The sequence below is a fragment of the Apis mellifera genome, linkage group LG8 (assembly GCF_003254395.2).
Source record: "Apis mellifera strain DH4 linkage group LG8, Amel_HAv3.1, whole genome shotgun sequence".
NCBI lineage: Eukaryota > Metazoa > Arthropoda > Insecta > Hymenoptera > Apidae > Apis > Apis mellifera.
In genome coordinates this window covers 6011078-6023828 of record NC_037645.1, presented here as the reverse complement: position 1 = coordinate 6023828, position 12751 = coordinate 6011078, and the positions used below count along the sequence as shown (strand labels likewise).

The 12751-nt window shown below is 41.5% G+C and overlaps 1 protein-coding gene across 3 annotated transcripts in view; it reads left to right on the top strand.

Annotated features, from left to right (window-relative positions):
- The window catches only part of LOC411264 (aryl hydrocarbon receptor protein 1), a 137843-nt gene that overhangs the window by 100464 nt on the left and 24628 nt on the right, over window positions 1-12751 (top strand). For all 3 annotated transcript variants that reach the window (XR_003305176.1, XM_026442322.1, XM_026442323.1), the window contains exon 3: window positions 3963-4081. Coding sequence is in view for 2 of the 3 variants with exons in the window: in XM_026442322.1 (XP_026298107.1) it covers window positions 3963-4081 (119 nt within the window). In the remaining variant the exon portion in view is untranslated. The remainder of the gene's footprint in view (window positions 1-3962; window positions 4082-12751) is intronic.

The window sequence follows — 12751 nt, the reverse complement described above, 5'->3', positions numbered from 1 at the left end:
ACAAATCAGAATATTCGTATTAAAGATTAAAACTTAAGAGATTGGAAGGGCTTCTGGAAATTTAAAAATTGACTTGATAGACTTCCAATATATTATACAAATCAGAAAGATTAAAAGTTAAGAGATTGGGAAGGCTTCTGGAAATTAGAAAATTGACAGACTTCCAACATATTAAAAATATACAAACCAGAATATTCGCATTAAAGATTAAAAGTTAAGAGATTGGAAGGGCTTCTTGAAAACGGGAAAATTGACTTCAAGACTTCTTTATCGAAAGATGAGTAACACTCGAAACCAACTCGAAGAGATTTGCTATAAATGAAAAAAAAAAAAAAAGAAAAGAAAAGGAAAAGGAGAAGAGAGGACGCTTTAGTAAAAGTAGATTAGAAGCCTACAAGGGGATGATGGACACGTCCACGCCCGACAGTCAACAGCTCGACTAATTCGATTCCTCGTCACCGTGTTCGGTAAGCGTGTCAAGCTTCGCAAACGTATCCTAAATCGTTCGACAAACAAGCATGACGAGCAAACTTTCGCGCTCCCTCCTCGCAAGATCGTGTTTCACGCGTTTCGAGCCTCGTGCACACACGAGGTGAACTCGATGGAGGGATCCCCTTGGCGTATACGCCATCGCTCCGATCCCTCCGAGCATTCCGATTGGCCTCCGCTCCGCTTTTCATTCCGTCGCTTCCGCTCGGATCCGACCTCGTGGAAGGAATTATTATTAAAAAAAAAGACCGACTCGCCCTTCTCTCGCATCGCCGGATCTCGATCGGTATCGCAGTTTTCTTCCATTTCGCGCAGCCCCTTTCTTCCCGTCCGACTCCAAACTTTCCAAAGCACGAGAGTGATCCTATTTTTTAATATAATATATAATATTTGTTATTTATGGAGATATTGCGACTATGGGGATCGTCGTTTTGAAAGCTACGAAAGATATTTTATTACATTAAGATATTATTGGATAGAGTTGAATGCAATTTTGAAGGTGAAGTTATCGCGGAGGATTTCGAAAGATATCTTAAACAATCATCCGTGATGGAATAAAATTTTAAAAGCGATCTGTAAGGATGGCAAAAATGATGAAGGAATCGGAGAAATTACGATCGTTGGCCGGGCCCGATTAGGGACAGGAAGGAAGGAAGATGGGCGAGCCCGATTCTCCGGTTCGGGATCCGGGTTTCATAGAAGGAAAAGGAGACGCGTGCAGGAAGGATGAGCGGCGCACGGAGGTTGCCCACTCGTAAATAGTGGCACGCAATGTCGTTTCTGCGGCCGCGTTTCTGCCACGCGACCCTCTGGGACAGGACCCCCATTAGAATGAGCATCGAGATAACGTGGGGGATACGTGGCCCGCACCCACAGCGCTTTATTTACCCTGACGACGAATTCGATTTTCAATGCTTCCTCCCTCCCACCGTTCGAGGTCGAGATGGCTCCGTCACGGCTAATGACCGTGGCTAATGCCCGTGTTTCTGCCCCGATCGATCCGACTCTCTTCCGCCGCCAGGACCAATCCGTAGGGGGGAAGAAGGGGGGATTTAAAAATTGTGCGCGGGAACGAATCGATGTGACGAACGGTGTAATTACTCCGGCACTAGTTCTGCTCGCGTATATACATACACGTACGGATAATTACAGGTGTAACACGGGGTGAAACGAAGCGATTCGTTGTGAATTATCGCGTTCAATTTTATTCCGATTTGTTTTCCGATTCGGCACGTCGGTTAATACGATTATTTAATAATAATTCTTTTAATCACTTTAACGCGCTTCCCGATCTCTCTTTTTTGCCGTCTCTGAATTTGTTTTCGAACTTTTGATCGCGATCTAAGGAATCTTGTTAATTAATTATTCGTATATTTCTCTCTTTTTTTTCTCTCTCTTTCGCGTTCCTCCACGCTCTTTTAATTCTTTCTTTCGAGTTTTCGCACTTTGCTCCCAATTATGCAAAAAATTACGGATGTCATAATTCTTTTTAATAAGTGTTAAATGTATCCTCGCGTGAGCTGTCTGTTTCTTTCATTCTTCTTTTTTTTTTTTTTTTTTTTTTTTTAATATATATATATATATATAATTCGTAGAAAAAGTAATTAATAAACTTGAATGAACGAGCGAACTTAATCTCTTGACGTAATTAATTTAATTGAGATGATTGTTGTTATTACGCTTTCATCCACCATTAACTTTTTCGAATTTAAAAAAGGCGCTTGGAAAAATTTAATAATTACCATATATTTATACGCGAAAGAAAATTGAGATGATTTTCCATTCTCCGATCGAAACAATTCCTCTCCATCGATCTTCCTCGACTCTTCAAAAAGACGCCCGACCCTTTTAAAGAAAAAAAAAAAGAAACGATTTCGATAAACGTTCTTCGTCCACCTCGATCCCCACCCACGTAACGTAAACATTAAGAGACACGTTGGATCAAGTTGGATACCGTGTAGGGAACGGCGTGGTAGGTGGTGATAGCGGGCAAGTACGATGAAAACTGGCCCGAAGGGTCGCGTGGCGCACGCGTGCTTCACCGAGGAGTATTGCGTGCACCTTTTTACGAGCGGCCAAGTCGCGCATCTTTCATGCACGCATCGATGCCCTTCGACGCTAAATGCTCCACGAGAAGGTGGAGGTGGAGGAGGTGGAGGAGGAGGTTGTTCGCTTTCGAAACGCATCGGCGGACTCCGTATCATCCGGCTTCTCTCCACCTCGCAGGTGGTCTTGTTTTCTTATTCGTACACGGTCTGCCACGGCGGTGGTGATACCGTCGTCGTGCTTTCACTTTACCTCGGCCCGCCACTCCTCAAATATCGTATTTTACCCGGCCGCGATCGGTTTCCTCGTGTAAATGATACGAAAATCGTGTGTCGACCTCGAGGGGGGTTAAGAGGGAGGAGGAGGAGGAGAGGGGGACCGAGTAGTCCGCGCGCGCTCTTCGTAACACCGAGTTTCACTTCCCGCTCGAACGTTGAACCGAATTGTTCCACGAGAGAAGAGAAGAATTACGACGAATCACGTGTTCGTCTCTCGGTGATTTTTATCTACATCGATGGATAAGAAGGAGAGAGGGAAAGAGAGGGGGACAATGGCTTCTCTTATTCGTATATAACAAATATATACATGTATATATATATCGATGATATGAATTTTGAAAGTTGCATCCCATTGAAGGAGGAATTGTACCATCGTAATCCATATTTTAAAGGGAAATGTCAGAAGAAATTTTTCCCTTGGAATGAAAGGAGAGAGAGAGAGAGAGAGAGAGAGAGAGAGTTTTAAATTGAGACGAATCGTTGGAATCGCGAGGAGTCGACGTTATTCTTTCTTTTTCTCTCTTTCTTTTTTTTTAACGGAGGCCGATATCTTGCCACGTTTTTTTAGCGTAATTATGTGCGTGCACGTTGAGGGGTGGAGGGAGGGGATACGGCAGGTGTAAAGACGGGGAGAAAGAGAGATCGACGGGTTATATTATAGGGCTTAAAAGGAAGTGTCGCTCACGTATCCTGTCACGTATTGCCGGATCTTCTCCGTTTCTCCTTCCATTAATCTCCTTCCTTTCGTTCCATGCCCCTTCTTCCCTTCTCTCCGATCGCGGAAGAATCGTCGGCCCGACGACGATGGGATTATCATCGGCTCGATAACGGTGGAAACCGTTCTCCGTTTCCTCTCGAGCGGAAGGATCCGATTTGAGAAGATAAAGAGGGCAGGATACGTGGCGGCGTCCACTTCTCCCTTTCCTTTTCGTTTCTTTCTCGATTCTCTTTCACGAAAGAGGAAGGGAGAGAAGGGAGAAAAGAGTGGAACGGATAAGCGACTCTTATGAGGAATTATTCGACTCCTCTTCTTTTTTTTTCGATTCGTAAAGATCGAGCAAAGATCGATCTTTTAAATAATTTGGGGAAGGGAAGGGATGGAAGGTGAGAGTCACGATTAACGAATCCTTTTTCAAATCTCTTTTACAGTGGTGATGCACAAAGACAAGGAAGAAAATTCTCACCACGATTCTCACTATCGGGCGAGGGAGTTGGCGGCGTTCGCCGCATACGACCATCATCATCTCGACGGCGAAATGTTCCTGCAGGTCAGTTCCAAATTATTCGTTTATTCTTTCCTTTCTTTTTCAGATTCGAGAGCCGAATTTAATCGACGAAACAAAACACCCTCCTCTTTCTCTCTCTCTCTCTCTTTCTCTAACTCTGACTCGGAATTAAACAAAATTTTCTTCTCGTTTCTTTCAAATTTTAAATTGAATCTCAAATTAAGAGGAATAAAAAGGAAAAGGAAAAAAGAAAAAATCCGTCTATTAAAATCCATCCGATCTCCATCCTTCCGCCAACCAACGCTTCCAAACACTTCCAACACAAGGAAAAAAACAACCCCCAAAATTCGTCCATCCAACCCCCTCCTGGGAGGCTTGGTCATCCGATCCTCTCCCATCCGAATCTTCGTGGGGAGAGGCTGTGCAGCAAGAGGAGAGGGGAGGGGAGGAGAGGGGAAAAAGACGGGGGGGGCGAAATTAAATCATCGCGAGTGAGAGGAAAAGACAGGAAGGGGCGAGGGAGTGGGAGAGGGGGAGGACGGAGGAGGAGGGGAGGAGGGGAAGGAGATATCCGGCTGATGAACCGGCTATGAAACCGAGGCGTACGAGGTGTCTATTCCTCCAAAGTATGGAAGGGTATATACGCGGATTAATGGCGGTGTATCATGCGAGGCTATTACGTTCCCCCTTTCCTGCGTTTTAGCCGCGCACACACACACACACGCACACATACACGGAGGTGGAGTGTACGCGAATGCACGGTGGAGGCCAGGTCCAGGGCGAGGGGTCCATACACGGAGGGGGAGGGGACGGAGAGGGATACGATACACCGAGCGTTTCGCCGGGGGAGGTGGTGGGGAGGCGAGAGGGCGGAAGGGGGGGATAGAAACGATATACACCACACTAGCACCGCGCACGAAGCTGGCATCGTGTGTATACGATTCCACGCGATCGAAACGATCCCTGCCAGCATCTATAACGGCCGGTTATTAATTGGCCGATGCTGTTAATTGCTGTTACGTAGCTCGTGCCCCGATCCCTGGACGGGACATTCTGACAGCTTGGGATAGGCGAGTCGAAGCCATCTCGAGGAGAGGATTTTCGTTCTCCCAATTTCATGGAATTGGATCGGAAGATTTGAGAAAATCGGTTCAGTTTCTCTAAAGAAAGATCGAAGATTATTTCTTGATTCGTCGTAATTTAAATTCAGAAAAAAATGCATGATTGCCTGTTGTTATCTGACGGAAGAGAATCGTTGGTGAGGATCTTAAGTTTGTGTGAGCATTGTTATTTATACGAATTGGAAATTACAACTGATCTGATTGATTAATCGGAGAAACTCGCAGTTTCTAAAGAGAGGAAAGAGAGAGAGAGAGAGAGAGAGGGAGAGATGGTTTCGCAAAATAAATTCAAGGGAGCATCCTGTTTCCTTTCCGGCGAACGAGGTATCGGATAAAAGTTTCATCCGCGGACATTTTCAATAATTCCACGAGCTGCAGGGGTAGCAGAAATTAACCGCCCGGCCGGCCCTCGTATTTTCTATAATTCGTGGAGTTCTTTGAACCTGTCCTTCCCCCCGATCCTTCCCTCGGCCTCCTACGCCTTTCCTCCCTTTCCTCCCCCCCTTTTATATACCCACAACGTTTGTACACAACGTTTTGCCGATCCTCGTAAAGTTCACGAAGCCCGACAGTAAATCCGGTTTATGACAAGCCGGCCGCCACCACCGGACACTCTCCAAATTACGGCTGAGCGATCGAATTTTTATACTCCCTCTTACCGCCAATTATAGCGTTTTTACTTGTAGCGCTTCCACATCTGTATACGTGTACATATGTGTGTGTGGAAATATTTAAAAAGTACGTACACGTATATATATATATAAAATTGTTTAATTATAGAACGAGAAGGATTTTTGATATTTTCTTTTTTTTCGCAATTATTGGTAAGTAAACGTTATTATATCGTGTAGGTTTCTCTTTATCCGTGGATTTTAAAATATGAGAGAGAAGAAGAAAGGAAGTCGAGAGTGATCGAAGCTATCTATTTTTATTTATTCTTATTTCGTTCGAAGGTATGACAAGGTAGGATTAAAGTTTTTCCAAGCAAGCCAAATGCCAAGAGAATAAAAATAATGGCATGAATCAGTACAATAGATCGATACAATAATACACTACTGTGTGTGTTATATTTTTATTATTACGAGGTATATATGAGCCGTGTCAGGAGTAGATGTATCGATCAACTTCACGAATCGTGAAAGCAAAGAAACGGAATGATTTCAGATACATATCATTCGCTTTAAAATGAACGATTATTTATGCCACGAATTATTTATGCTATAAATCAACTTGTGAAACTGATTAATTTCTCTTTTTTTCTTTTTTTTCAGGAATTGAACATTATCATTTTATATATATAAAATAATAAGATTAGAAAATTTTAATTGGAATTTTTAATTTTAGTAAGTTTACAAAAGTAGAGAAAACAGAGCGATCTTTCTTCCGGTTGATTAAAAAAAAAGAACAGGGAACGGAAGCTACAAGACTATTTTTAAAAAAAAATAATAAATAATTAAATAAAAGTAGCAATTTTAAAACAGAATTTACCATTTACTTAAAAGTATCATTACACAAATAGAGAGAAAATAGAGGCTCCACTTCATCTTCCTTCCAGTTGATTAAACTGGCGAAGTCGTGCCGATCAACTTCATAAATCATGAAAGCAAAGAAACGAAATGATTTCAGATATATACATCATTTACTTTAAAAATAAACGATCATCTATGCCACTTATTTGCTACAAATCAACCGATATAATTTCTCTTTTTTTGAACGCACGTTATCATTACACGTATAAAATTAAAAATTTTAAATAAGAATTTATCATTCTGCAATACGTTACAAAACTAGAAAAAAACGAATCCATTTCTTCCATTCATTGATTGAAAAAAAGCCAAAAGAAACAGCCAACACAGAAGGAACGAAATCATTTCTCTTCCTTTCCTCTTTAAAAAGATATAAATAATCAAACGCGCAAATAACAAAAGTAAATAATTTTAAAACGGAATCCACTCGCGAGAAACGGAGGAAACTTCCGGTTGATTGAATTATTCGTCGGGACTTATTGAAAACTAGGAGAAGGAGTAGTTGCGTTCGCCGAATGATAGAAACAATATCGTTGCGTAATTTATGGTGGAACGAGTCCCTTGGAATATTTAAGGCAATTTCGCAGATAGCGATCGCCTCTAAGATAGCGTGCAAGCGGATACTTTCCCGCTGGATACTTAGGATTTTCTGGATCCGGCGCGCGCGGATCCATTACTCGCGCGAGCCTTTCCTACGGCGGAGACGTAGGAGGTTCAAGCGAGAAACCGTTTCCCAACACTTTCGCCGCGTTTCGCCGCCGCACAAACTCGAATTCGCCCCCCATCTTCTTCCCCTCCTCCAGCATCGCTCCTCGCCGAGGATTAAACGAGTCAAGTATGTAACTAGAGGCTCGATATCTTTACGACCGATCTCTCTCAACGAACAATTACTTATTAATAGGCGAAGCTTAATAGTCGCACGCCACCATTTTCCTAATCATTCCGCGATTTCTTTTCCTTGCGTTTTTTTTTTACTCTTCTTCCTCCTCTTCTTTTGTGAAATTTTGTAATCGATGCCGATTTCTTGCAAATTGAATTCTACAGTTTTAGGTAAGACTTAAGTTTGGAGAAGTTTATCAAGTTTGTAAGGATTTTCCTTGAACTTATCCGAGGATAAGTTTTCGAAGTTTGTCTCATCCGTCGAATCGTGAAACTTTCGTCTGAATATTAGTTTTCAAAAGAAAGATGACGAATCTTTTTTTCCTGATAAAAGATATTTTATCTTTTGGCTGTTATGTTTCAATTTATAAATGAATCTCTTCTAAAATAGAACCTGTACCCAATAAATTTGCACTTTGTGAGTAGAAAAATCTAGGAAAATCTGTGCATGATCCATGCGTACAAAAGATTGGAAGAGTAAGCTTAATCATCGTAACATTTAAAAGATAAATACAAATCTTTTTCGACCCGATCGAAATTGATAAAACAAAAACACGGTGGACAATCGTGAGCGTACGAACTGTCGCGTTATTAAAATTAACCAAGGAGACACATCCTTGGAGCAGGTTCATCCGTAAATAAATTGACAAAAAAAAGCGTTCGCGAACGGGGGATTTTTCAATCGGCGAGAAGAGCATACTTTGCCAATCCATTTCTGTCGTCTCTTGCAAATTATCACCCCGAGCAGGGCGCACGATACGCGGCCCCCCCGTCGAGAATCCCGCGCCACTCTCGGCTTTCCTCCGAACCACAAATCGAATATACTTTCCTCAGACATGATGCGTCCTGGAAGAAAGAAGAAAAGAAAAACTCCGCCACCCCTTCTGTTTCTCCTCTTTCTTTCTTCTTTCGATATCATTCTAGAACCATCTTTCAATTCTAGTACAAACTTTAACTATTCACCACGTATCCTATATTTCAATTTTATTGGTAAAATTCGGGATTACAAGTAGTATTGATAAACCAAGGGTTCAATTTGATTCCTCGAAACAGGCATCTTTCAATTCTAATACAAACTTTAACTATTCGAATCTTATATTTCAATTTTTGGTAAAATTGTAAAATATCGAGATTATAAGTAGTATTAATAAATTAAGGTTCCAATATAAACTTTAATTATTCACTATGAATGCTATATTTCAATTTTACTGGTAAAATTGTGAAATATCGAGATTAGTATTAATAAATCAAGGTTCCAATATGATTCCTCGAAACAGGCATCTTTCAATTCTAATACAAACTTTAATTATTCGAATCCTATATTTCAATTTTTAATAAAATTGTAAAATATCAAGATTATACTACTACAAGTAGTATTAATAAACCAAGATTCCAATACGAAATTCCTTGAAACAGGCATCTTTCAATTTTAATACAAACTTGGAGAGTAGAAAGATTGGAGGTAATATAATCGAAATTTTTGGTTTTAATGAAAAATTTACGAAATTAGCTAATTACAAATTTTTTCACACACTTTTTGCTTTATTTAAAAACGTTCTACTTACAATAGATGGAGATTAAACGATAATCTCTCTCTTCTCGAATCCTCGAATCCTTCCACTCGCCTTCAATCCACCATTTCCAAAAAAAAATCGAACGATTCTCTTCTTTCCTCGTTTCAAGAATTCGAATCCGCCAAATTGCATTAGGCGGTCCCTCGAAATTTCACGACCCGGGTTGCGATTTCTCGGATCTTGGAGGGGTTGCGAGAGAGAAAGAAAGAGAGAGAGAGGAGAGGGATTTTCAGCCGGCGCAAGGTTCGGCACAAATCACGCCTCTCGGTGACGTATCGCCGCGAAAGCGGCCATTTTGCTCTCATATTTTTTATTTAATAGCCGGCAGGCTATCGTGTATCGCATTAATACGCGAGCCACACCGCAGTAGCGATGAAAGAGGGTCGTGGAACAACCCCCGCCACCGGTCAACCCGTAATCACAAGAACGAGCCTATTTCCCCCTTCCCCTATCCTTCCTCTCCTCTCCTTCGACTTCCAATTCGGCCGCCCACATCTGCCACATCTCCGCGCTTCCCTCCCCGCTTTTCCACGGGATCGCAACGAATCTCTCGAACGTGCGCTGCTCTTTACCCAAATTTTTCTCTACGTCAAATAAATCGGCTCGTCTCCATCTTTACAAACGATTAGCCTCTCTCTTTATCTCTAATTTATCATAATTTTTTTTTTTTATTTCTTATTATCATAATTCCAACTCTTCTTAAAAGGATCCGAAATAAGAAATAATTAAAGTTGTAGGCTTCGCTCGATTTAATTAATATCGATTCGTTCAAGACGATTTAACACAGGATAATAATTTCGAGGACCCAAATTTTTCTCTATATAAATCGGCTCGTAGCTGTTAACAAACGAGGATAGGTGTTGAACTCGAGGTCGATCGGTGGAGTTAGAAATTTTACAATTTCGCCCGGTGGAATAACTGGTATAAACTCGGTTTTATCGGTCGGCGAATTACGTAAGGGAACACAGTGGTGGTGCACGGTGGTAGTGGTGGTGGTGGTGATTTATATAAGAGATAGGTTTTACCGGACGGACGGTCGGTGTAAATAAATAAAGCACGTATTCCGTGGCTGGCGCCGGCGAATTGGGTAACGTTGTTACACGAAAGGGGGTAGTATTACCATTACCTGTGCTTGGAATCTGGCGATTCGTGGCGTGGGGTGGTTGGTTTTTTTTTTTTTTTAAAGAATCGTCGGCCGATCGGGCCGTGCACGGCCATGCGACAGGGAAGACGAAGTTGAGCGATCGGGCCAGGAGGCAAAAGGGGCGGACATGCAAGCATCAGCAACAAGTAACAGTTTGGATCTGATGCTCGAAGTGAAATGCTCGCGTGGAGCAGATGCGAGTAAACGATCGTTCGTTTACCTATTGGACGAACCGATTATTTATTTATTTATTTATTTTTTTAATTTACATATATGCAGAACTCGATAAGAATATCGACTGAACATTTGTGAATATTTGTATTACGATCTGTATATATTTTTGTTTCCAAAAAGTCGCTCAAACTCTCAAGTTATTTTTCGAACCGGTACAAATTTCAGATGATCCATTTTGTACCTCAATTTACATATTTTTCGAAGAAATTTCGAATGAAGATGACACGCTGCATCTATATCTTTCTCAAAGAGAGTCTCGAAATCCAAAGAATTTGAAATTTGGCAAAATTGGTTTCTAATAGAGCGATTGAAAGGCGTTGCAAATTATTAAAAGGAGAAGGAAAAAGGGGGAGAAAGAACGTTTCATTAGCCCGTCGGAGAATTGGTATCGAGATTAATCAAACAAGATAGTTAATCTGCAGATGGGATCGAAAAAAATGCGAAAAGAGGAGTCGAGTGATTCGAGAGGAGCAGGTGTCGAAGCTCGACGGAAGGAAGAGCGTGTGGCAACATCGGCCAACTTTCGACGATTAAAAAACGAGTCTTTATTTTTCGTGTCGTTCTACGGTGTCGTGAAAACGGACACCACTACTTTATAATTATCTCTCTGCATATGGTTAATTTTATGGTAAGAAAAAAAAAAAATGATGCAAATGAAACTTCTCGAAATTATTCCGGACAGCAAAATTACTTTCCGTTCGAAATCGTTCAATTACAAATGTTCGTCGTACAAAATTCATATAACCTAATACAATTCTATTACGATTGATCATGTTCACACTAATTTCATTTTGATACGAATTAAATACTCTTCTATCTTAAAAAATAAAAAATAAAATTTCTAAACGAAGGATTCATAGAATAATTGCAAGATAATTCGAATCACTGAATCAAGTGTATCAAGAAGACACGATGTTAAAATAAAAACGAATATGAAGCGAGTATCGATTATTCAACGAAGAATTCGTACGTTTTCGACCAAAATTCGACCAAAATTCGATCGAAATTCAAGTTCGACGAGGCAATCCTCTCTCTCGAAAGAGGAGGGAAGGGAGGATTCTAAGCATTCTGAACATCAATTTCTGGGCCGTGATTGCGCTCGTTCATAGCGCAGCGGCGGTTAAGACTGATAACCGGAAGCGGGGCGCAAGGGGGGCGATCGGGAAAGCGCGGTGGAAAGAAGGAGAGCGAGCGAGACACGGCGAGGGCCGAGTCGAAGGGTAAGTGTAGGTTAGGCGGGATGGGATGATGTGTAGGTTAGGTCGGGTGGGTGGCCGACGGGGCTCGCCTTGGTCTGGCACCGCTAGTCCTTCCCGTATTGATCGCGTGCTCCTTTCCTCCCTTAGATACCACCCCCTTTTGCGCCTTACGTACCGCCAGCATTCGCTGTTGCCCCGATGTCGACACCGGCCAGACATCGGCCGCATGGATCCATCTTTCCTTTCCGTCCTTCCGAAATTTAGTATTTTCCACTTTTCCCCCGCCCCTTCCATTCGAATCTTGTAATCGAATCTAGTAAGTTTTTCTTCTTTCTTTTCTTTTTGGAATTATTTGGAACTGGAATCCTTTAAGGAATATTTAAAATAAAATAAATTGATATTTTAGGAATTCTTGAAGGGCGATTTTTTAAGGTAAGGGAGGATTTCTTTTTTATTTATTGTATATTATATTTATTATGTTTAATATCATTTAATTCGTATACGTTCATTCGCTTATTTCTCTTTTTTCTATCCGAATCGTCGAATTTTAATAAATCAGGAATTTAAAAGAAAGAAAGGTGGAAATCCAATTATACAATTATGGGAGACGGAACGAAAAGAGGGAGATCGCTGCGGGGATGGATGCAGATGCGATTAATCATTCGTTGGCATAAAACGTCGTCGAGTGAGTTTTGCCAAAGGAAACTGGAAACACGTCGCCTCGAATCGAAGTAGTTAGTAGCCGAAAGAAGGAAAGGAAAGGAGAGAGGAAGGGAGAGAAAAAAAAATGGACGAAATTTTGCCCGTCGACCAAAAAAAGGATTCGCAAAGTCCGCGAAGTCGGAGTATTAGTTTCGCGAACGCGCCCCTAACTCACCCCTCCGATGTCCATAATTAATTACGGCCGAGCATGAAACCCATCAGGCGGTCACCATTATCGTGCTTATTATTATTTCTTATCATTCAGATATTTACCCCCGACATTTTTTTTCTCTCCACGCTTGATTCTCAACCGAATGATTAATAGTTCTCGGG